At 38.6% G+C, this 9,558-nt stretch overlaps 1 protein-coding gene across 3 annotated transcripts in view; it reads left to right on the forward strand.

Moving 5' to 3' along the window:
- The window catches only part of LOC128136234 (probable global transcription activator SNF2L2), a 249,047-nt gene extending 242,343 nt beyond the window's left edge, over positions 1-6,704 (forward strand). For 2 of the 3 annotated variants that reach the window (XM_052775473.1, XM_052775474.1), the window contains exons 33-35: positions 3,270-3,411; positions 5,025-5,167; positions 5,786-6,704. In XM_052775473.1, coding sequence (XP_052631433.1) covers positions 3,270-3,411; positions 5,025-5,167; positions 5,786-5,821 — 321 coding nt within the window. In that variant the 3' untranslated portion in view covers positions 5,822-6,704. The other variant, XM_052775476.1, reaches the window with a different exon arrangement.
- Positions 6,705-9,558: the final 2,854 nt, after the last annotated feature.

A 9,558-nucleotide genomic window follows, 5' to 3' on the forward strand; every position in this document is an offset into this window, starting at 1 on the left:
AATGTACAAATGATGCGCAGTGCAATTGCTCACCACCCACCAATTGACACCCAGCTAGTCCCCGAGCGGCGATCCCCCCACCCCCACTCCCCCCAGTTCCTATACTAGATGTGACATCACATGGTATGGAATATCCCTTTGGCCAGTTTGGGTCAGCTGCCCTGGCTGTGTCCTGTGCCAACTTCTTGTGCCCCTCCAGCTTTCTCGCTGGCTGGGCATGAGAAGCTGAAAAATCCTTGACTTGAGATTAAATGCTACTTAGCAACAACTGAAAATATCAGTGTTATCAACATTCTTCTCATACCTAGCTCAAAAACATAGCACTGTACCAGCTACTAGGAAGAAAGTTAACTCTAACCCATCTGAAACCAGGACAGACAGTTTTCAGACTATTTGAATCTATGCTAAATGGCTGTGCCCTGAAGAGCCATATGTTGGTTTGAGCTCACCAAAGTGCATAATACAAGTAATTGAGAGAATGGTCCAGCTTAGGGACAGTTGTTAAGTATTTAGTGGTGAAATTTTCAGCTCTACTAATGGAAGATAAAGCTTAAAGTTTGTCTGATACTAGATCTTTGTGTATATAGTTCATATTCTCTGGACATTGTTGACATTTTTTTCTTGTTGAAAGAACAATATCCATTTTGAGAGACTGGAATAATCTACCCTCATTAATAAATAATGTACCCAAATCTCTCATCTTGGAGAGATATAGAGTTCAGGATTTTGCCTAGTTTACACACAAGGATGCACTCAGTCCTATGAATTCACAATAGAAGAGGTAAACAGCAATACAAAAGAAAAGAGTACAAAAACCTGTAAAACATATGAGAAAGTTGGAATATATGCTCTGGATTCTCTGAGATTTAGTTACAAAAGGATAAGATCTAAATCTTGGATGGGACAGACACACTAGGCTAGTCAAGAAGGCATTAAACAAATAAAGTGTTATGTGAAAAGGGGGGAAAATAAGTGTTGAACAAAATTAAGATCATTGGAACAAAATACATCTAAGCACTGCAGAACATGAAGAGAATAAACTCTTTGCTTTCCTATACACCAGTCTTAGGAACCTGGGCAAACAAACAGAATTAGAATTGTTCATTATGAAAACAAATTCAGCCTATTTGGTCCTGAAAGCTGGTGGGAAGACTGGAATGTTTAAATTTTTATCAAAAGATTGAGTTGGCAGTAGGAAAGAAGATAGGGAACGGCAACATATGTGGAAATTTATATTTATATGGCAACATATGTAGAATAAAGTACTACCTGTATCAGAGTCTCTGACACAATGTTAAATACACATTCTAGCAGATGAGGCCCAAATAGCATGATGCAACACACTATTAAACTGCAGTAGATAACATGATGACTGCTTCCGTAATGTTCAAGGAAAAAAAAAGATGTCATGGGGGACTTCAGTAAAAATGTTATAGACTGGATGTCACATGCTGCCAATATTAGTGCATTCTGCAAGTGTCTAAACACTATAGATGACCCTTTGCTATACAGAGGAATTTTATATCATGTTATCTTGACAAATAACAAAGAAATTGAACATTCAATTAAAAATGAGGATTTATTTAGTACAAATGATCATTACTTGATTATTTTTGTTGTGTACAAGCAGAATAAGATGTTGTCTGTTGTACAGACATTTTTGATATCTTAACAACATTCAGTTAAATGAAAAAAACCAAAATCAGCTTAATTATTCAAGCAAAAAATATTAATGATTGGAAGTGTGGGAGAAATTTTTACTAATTCTTCAGAAGCTATGATTTTGCTTAGTGATATAGATATTTATAGCTATTTTACTGCTAATGAAAGTAAATGGAAAAAAAGAAGGGAAGCTGATATCAAAAAACATGACTGAGAAGTTTGAAATTGGAAGTTGATCAGGGAGGTAAAAATATGCAAGGAAAAATCAATGGTCACATGAGAAATCAATACAGATAATTATTCTTGTCAGAAAACTTTGGTTGCTATTCTCTTGGTAGGATTATCAATAATGATACTGAGATGGTAGAAATGTTCAGTAGATATTTCTGTTCTTTGCAAATAATCAGATTCATATCACAGAATGATGCAGAAATATTTTCCATTCCAACATAATAATGTTATCTACCAAATTTAGTATTACTTTTTAAAGCATGAAGTCCAAATAACTTGTACCTACGATTTTTTTAATTTCTGCATGAGACACTCTCTGTACCATTAATTTTCATTTTCATTAAACCTTGGGACATTCCTGCAGTAGTTCTCAAATTTTTTTAGGTTTTCTTTTATTCTGTGTAATAGTTTGGATCCACTTTTGCTCTGACACACATACTTATTAAAATATAATATTTATGTGTGCACTACTTACTTACATTAAAAGGTACAAACCCATAAGTTTAATTCAGGCAGAGATATTTAAGTACACAATAAAGTAAAATTTAAGTGAGATACTTCATATTTGTTTTATTAGTACGATGCATGCTCCTCTGTTGGTTTTTTTTTGAGCAAAGCATTTCCATCTGGGCTGGAGGCTTAAAAGGTGCTTTCAGGGAGAGACAGATCTTATATGGTGTGTTCAATTTAACCAATGCATTGCTTCCAAAGTTTTACAGAGCAGTATGTGCAAGCTCATTTTGTTAAGATGATTATAGTGTCTCATTATTATTTTTTATTTTTATTTCTGTTAAATTAATCTGGCAAATACATTACAAGCCAGATGTAGTCCTCTTATTCATAGATGTTCTTCCAGTGAGGTTAATATAAAAGCTGATAGTACCAAAAATACTTAGCAGGCTTCAGAATATTAATAGAGTTTTGGATAAGCATTGATTTTCAGTCTTTTTAGATCTTAAAGGAAGGAGTCTTAAAGGAATCCCAAAGCTGCTTGGGATAAATTATTTTCTTTTTTACCCACTTTGGAACAACAATTTTTCAAGGCTGTTATGATCTAATTAAAATATATCATAATTCTAGTGGTAATAAAATAATAATGAAAGAACAACAATTGCATTCCAGGATGGACTCTTTCTCTAATTGGATGTTTTAAATGTGATACATTTTGAGAGTCATATTTTTGTGGCTCACTGTTTGCTGGATTCTTCATTTAGAGCATGAAAATTCAATATTGGCATTTTTTTGTAAAATTCATGAAACAAGCATTGTTACTTGCAATAAAAAGGCTACATTCTGTGAGTTTGTATAGGAAAAAAAGTGAATTTTTTATGATGCTTGGCTTGCAGTTCTGACATAGGTTTGCTTTCATACTGTAGATCTATGAGGATTCCATTGTTCTTCAGTCTGTATTCAAAAGTGCACGACAGAAGATTGCCAAAGAAGAGAGTGAGGATGAAAGCAATGATGATGATGATGATGATGATGATGATGATGATGAAGAGGAGTCAGAGTCAGAATGTAAGTTCCCTGCTGAATGCTGAGAAGGAAATACATTTAGGGAAGAGGGGGGAATTGATTTTTCCATTTGAGTACTGAGACTGGTTATAGACTTTCATTTTCCACTGGTGGAAGTAGTTTCTTATAAAGTCTGCTGTTTTGGCTGCTTCCATTCAGCTTAAATCTCTTGGCTACTCTATTCTGGCTATATTTCTTAGAATTGTGCTGAAGACTTCAAGTATTCATAAGCTGGAAACAAAACACAGTAGGTGCTTTTAAGCACTGCTCAGATGGAAACAGATCTGACTTATCCTTATCTAACTGACCATGAATATATATGGACCCTTCTTTTCCTGATCATGTCGCTTGTAAATATAAGTGTTTAGAACTAGTGACTTCCTTAATCCATAGGTGAGCAACCTTTCTGATATTATGCAACATATATGATTAAGAACCAGAAAATGTTACTTCAGTGAGACAAAAGGAAAATGGAACTCAGATTGTTTGGCAAGTAGGAGATGACATTCATAATTTAAAAGGCCCAGCTAATCTGTTGTGAGATGGGCCCAGGCTGGGCCAAAAATTCATCTGGGATCTAGAGCATGCTAAAGGTTAAGTTGGAGCATCTCTTAAGTGATACTCTCATCTCCTATTAAATTATTCTGATATAATTTATTATCTCCATTGGTAAAAATGTATGTCTTTTATTTCCAATTTGAATTTTAATTTGCTGCATCTCTGCTATTCCACAGAATTGCCAGTAGGTTCACAATATACTGATGTCAAAAAAATTACTATAGAAAGAGCTAGATCTACATATTACCTTTCAGATCCCCTGACCAATTAAAGTTTCCTCAACAAGTACCTTCTCACATAACCTCTGAACTTGAAGTCCTTGCAAATTTGGAAACGTGATATTGTGGAAAAGGAGGGATCCCTTCATTCTGCTTTCTGCCACCCAAGTGCTTCTACCCCATACTTTCTAACTACCTAGAACTGCACTTTGAAAGTGTGTCTGGATAGAGAAACTAGAGTACTTTTGCCTTAAGCTACTCTGCAAGTATTACAAGAAGCTGTGCAGAGCATGCAACTTCAGCAGTTCATCTGGAAATGAGCAGATACCCTGGAACTAGGCACTTGTGTTCTCTTCAGTAAGCTGTCAACTCAAAAATTGCCAGTCACCTCCACATGGAGTTTGTGTAGTTAAAAAAACCCCAAAATTGTCTGTTCCTACTGAAGATAGACATTTTTCTATGTGCAGGCAACAAAACCTACTTTATTTCTTAACGTGTATCTTCTTGTACAAGGTTCCCTGAGTGTAGTTGCAACACTAAATGCTATCTGTAAGTAAGTGCGATGCATTCTAAAAGTGAAAGAAGGATGCACCTGATCAACTCTCAGATTTTCTTGATAGTTTAATGCAAATTAGCGCTGCAACTATCAAGAACACAAGTAAGAGCAAATATCTCTAATTCCACAATCCAGACAAAGAACAGAAAGAGGATATTTTCATGCTACAAGGGGAGAATTTACATGAAGACAGACTGTTTAGAAGTTGTTTAAAAGTTATTTAGTACGAAAAGGGTATACAATAAATAAAGGCAGATGTTACATTCACATTCCACTTTTTACAGCAAAATCAATGAAAGTCAAAATCAAGCTGAACAAGAAGGATGAAAAAAGCCAGGACAAAGGCAAAGGCAAGAAGAGGCAAAGCCGAGTAAAAGCCAAGCCTGTTGTGAGTGACAATGACAGTGATGAGGATGAAGATGAAAATGTAAGTTTTGTTCACTGAAATTTTGGAAATGGTTGTAGTGATTTCATCTATACCCTGTCCTGTTTGCACTCAGAATTTTCACCTCTTCATGCTTAGAAACATTAAGCATTGTTTTTGATCTGTGTCATCATCTTGGGAGGATGGGGGAGCAGGTTCAAACTGTGTTAAGGTTTGCTTGTGGGATCTGGTCTTGGTGCTGGAAGACAAAAAGTCTGACACTTTTGGCACTTATTTTTTGAAGATGTTCTTTCTTTCTTTGAAACTTTAAAACTCATGGGTTGTTTGCTTTCATTCCCACCCTAGAAACACTTGGGTTTAATTTCTTGTAGGTGTTTCTATTAATGCAACAAATGAAGACAGATCTTTCCAGACATTTTTAAAATACCTGGGTAGACAGAAAGGAGCTAGTGTTTCCTGACTCTGTGCCTCTTCTCTAAAGAGGCCCACAGCAATTTAATTGGAATGAAATGTCATGAAAGGAAAATAGTAAATAACATTACTTTTCTTATGCCTATCTTGATTTGTCAATTTAATTGTAATTTTTCTTTTTTTCTTTAACAAAATCCATGGAATACTTGGCAAAGAATTTCTGACTTTTCTTGTGTTTCTTACCTCTAGGACCAGTCAGAAGCAAGCAGAAGTAATGATGAGTAATTCACAGAGTTTATTTCCTTGGCAGAACTGACCCCATCCCCTTCCCTTTTCTCATTTTGCACCACTGAATTCATTTTGTCAAACAGACATTGGGTTGTATTCTCATCCTCTATAAACTAGCTCTAGGATAGTGCCTGACAAACATATGATATCATAGTGTAAAAAAGGAAAAAAGTAACATACTGCAATCAAATGGGCCTCAAAGATTTTTTTAAAAATCTCCAAAACAACAGAAAAGCTTTTGATGAAAAAATGTGCATTAATAGTATATTTCTCTGGGTTGGGTTTCCTTGGTAATGGTTTCATCGTGCTTGGTTTTATCATTCGATATTTTTCAGTGTCATCAGAAAGACAAAAAAATGTCTTTTGTAGCATTGATAACCAGGAGAAGCCATAAAAAGCCACTGGTTATTTTATTTTTCATCAGGCAGTTTTCTGCTCTATTGTTTTTTTACACTGTGGTGCATATATGCAACTTTGTTTAATAGCTTATAAATGTACGGTAGTTGGCCTTTACCTCACCTTGTCCTGCGTACATTTTTTCACTTCATGCTTGATGATCTTCAGAAAAATGCTTTTTTGAATTGTAGCAAATGTATGTGTACTGTAAACTCTGCTAAACTTTTCTCTTCTTGATTAAAAACAATGGGTTGAAAAATGTTTTAGAATATTGCAATCTATATAGTGTAAAGAATGGCTTCTTTCATCAAACTGATCTTCTATGTTACCAGTGTGAATTCTCACCTTTTCCCTAAAGTGTACTTAATCTTTGCTTTCTTTGCACAATGTCTTTGGTTGCAAGTCATAAGCCTGAGGCAAATAAAATTCCAGTAATATTGAGGAATGTTGTATTGGTGCTTTCCTAATAAAGGGATAATTTATCTCAATAAACACAGCCTTGTGTTATGAATTCCACAAAAATCCTTTTTACTATAGTGACAAGAGTGCCTCTTGTAGAGAGACCCAAGGTTCTTTGCTTTAAACAGGTAACATAAGAGCTTGTCTGAATTCCATAGGAACATCCTCAGAGAGATACAAGTGACAGCTATTAAAAGATACCTTGAAATGGAAGCATAATTCCAGTCCCTAATTAGAATTCAAGTGATTAATCAATAAAACAAACATCTTTGTTCCTTTTTATTTTTTTTTTAGGAAATGTTTCTGTCCATATGTTTTCGTGGGAGTGAATACAGTTAGTTATGTAGGCAGTCACCCCATCTATATATTAGTTTATTTTCTTCATTACGAAGAATCAGATCATGCTTTCCAGGACTGAGATACAATAAGATGTGGTAATATAAAGAGACTACAAGTATGTAATATCTACACTTAATATTGATGTTACTTCCTGTAGAAACCCAAACTTCTCACATTCTGTGGTGGGTTGACCCTGGCTGGGCACCAGGTGCCCACCAACACCACTCTATCGCTCCCCCTCCTCAGCTGGACAGGGGAGAGAAAATATAACAAAAGGCTCGTGGGTCAAGATAAGGACAGTTTAATAAAGTGAAAGCAAAGGTCGCACATGTGAAAGCAAAGGAAAACAAATTATGTTATTCTCTGCTTCCCATGAGCAGGCGATGTCTGGCCACTTCCTGGGAAGCAGGGCTTCAGTATGCGTAGTGGTTGCTCCGGAAGATGAAAATGCCCCCCCCCCTTCCATCTCCCTTTACTTAGCTTTTATAGCTGAGCTGCCATCATATGGTATGGAATATCCTTTGGGTCAGCTGTCCTGCCTATGTCCCCTCCCAAGATCTTGCCCAGCCCCAGTCTGCCGTTGAGGGGGGGCAAAAACATTGGAGAGACAGCCTTGATGCTGTGCGAGCACTGCTCAGCAGTAGCCAAAACACTGGTGTGTTATCAACACCTTTCTAGCTACCAATGCAGAGCACAGCACTATGAGGGCTGCTATGGGGAGTATTAACTCCATCTCAGCCAGACCCAATACAATTTTCTCTCCCCCGTCCAGCTGAGGGGGGGAGTGATAGAATGGCTTTGGTGGGCACCTGGCATCCAGCCAGAGTCAACCCACCACAGATTCTAAATATACAATCAATATAAAATTTTTACACCTAGAACATTTCTTAAACTGAAGATTTCTATGTTACATGAACCATTTGTTTCTCAGTATGTATCCTCACTGTTAAGGATGTTATGGGAGCTGTCAAACCTAGAGGACTTGGGGACTTGTGAATTCCTCCTTCCGGGCCACTGAAGTCCAGCTGGGTGCACTCTAAGACCCACTCTAAGATGCAGCTGCTGCTATCCACATTTGCAGGTTTGGCCAGTATTTTGGTTTTGTGTGGCGGGATTTTGGTAGCGGGGGAGAGGGCTGCGGGGGTGGCTCCTATGAGAAACTGCTAGAAGCTTCCCCAGCTCCTGGCCAAGGCCAACCCAATCAGCAATGGTGGTAGCACATCTGGGATAACATATTTAAGAAGGGGAACCTGCAGCAGGGGAGGGAGATTGGAATGTGAGAGAAACACCTATGCAGATACCAAGGTCAGTGAAGAAGAAGGGGGAGGAGGTGCGCCAGAGGAGGTGATGCCCCTGCAGCCTGTGGTGAGACGGTAGGCTGTCCCCCTGCAGCCCATGGAGGTAAATGGTGGAGCAGATGCACACCTGCAGCCTGTGGAAGACCCCACGCCAGAGCAGTTGGATGCCCCCGAAGATGGCCATGACTCCATGGGAAAGCCCACACTGGAGCAGTCTGTGACTGTCCTTTTATGAGGGGAGTGAGTGAGTGGCTTCGCGGTGCTTTGTTACTGGCTGGGCTTAAACCATGACAGCCAGTAGTGAGGCTGAGCATGTATTCCAGAGAGACACATACACATAGATGGGATACTAACACAGGTGGCCACACAGAGTATAATAGACAGAATCAAAGATTCATAGAATATCTTGAGACACAACTGGGACAGCTGGCAGAGACAATGGTGGAGATGACCACCGGATGGTTGGAAACTTACCCTGTAACGCATACCACCACCCGAAACACCATCCTGGGCCTTGAAAAGCAAGTTCTGTTGTGGCATGGCACCCCAGAAAGAACCACCTCAGACAACAGGACTCATTTCCAAAATAACTACATAAGCACCTGGGCCAAGAAACACGGCACTAGTTGGGCGTACCACATTTCCTATCAAGCACCAGCCTGCAGAAAGATTGAACGATACATTGGACTGTTTATACTGATAGCAATGGGCACTGGGACATACAAGCACTGGGGATGCAAATTTAGCAGAAGTCACTTGGCTGGTTAACACCAGAGGATCAGATGACTGACCCGGCCCTGCCCAAACAAAACCCCTATGCGCTGTAGAAGGAGATAAGGTCCCTGTAGTGTGTGTAGGGAACTGGCTGGGAAAGACAGCATGGGTTGCTCCTCTATCAGGAAAAGGCAAACCTGTTCGTGGGATTGCTTTTGTTCAAGGACCCGGGTGTACTTGGATAATGCGGGAGGATGGGGAAATCTGGTGTGTACCTCAAGGAGATTTGACCTTGGGGGAAAATAACCCATGGTTTGAGTTGATTATAGGAAGTACTACAGCAGGAATCACCCGAACCAACCTGAGCCTCGCAAGAAGCTGTGCAAGTGCAGCAGTGACCCAACCTGAGTTGGCTTTGGCACCCAATAACTCAACACAGCACACTGTCTCTCCTGTCCTGAGCGACCACCATAACAGATGGAGCTCAACTCATGGACTAAATAAAAACTTTATGAAAATTTTACAGAC

The sequence above is a fragment of the Harpia harpyja genome, chromosome W, assembly GCF_026419915.1.
Source record: "Harpia harpyja isolate bHarHar1 chromosome W, bHarHar1 primary haplotype, whole genome shotgun sequence".
NCBI classification, from domain to species: Eukaryota; Metazoa; Chordata; class Aves; order Accipitriformes; family Accipitridae; genus Harpia; species Harpia harpyja.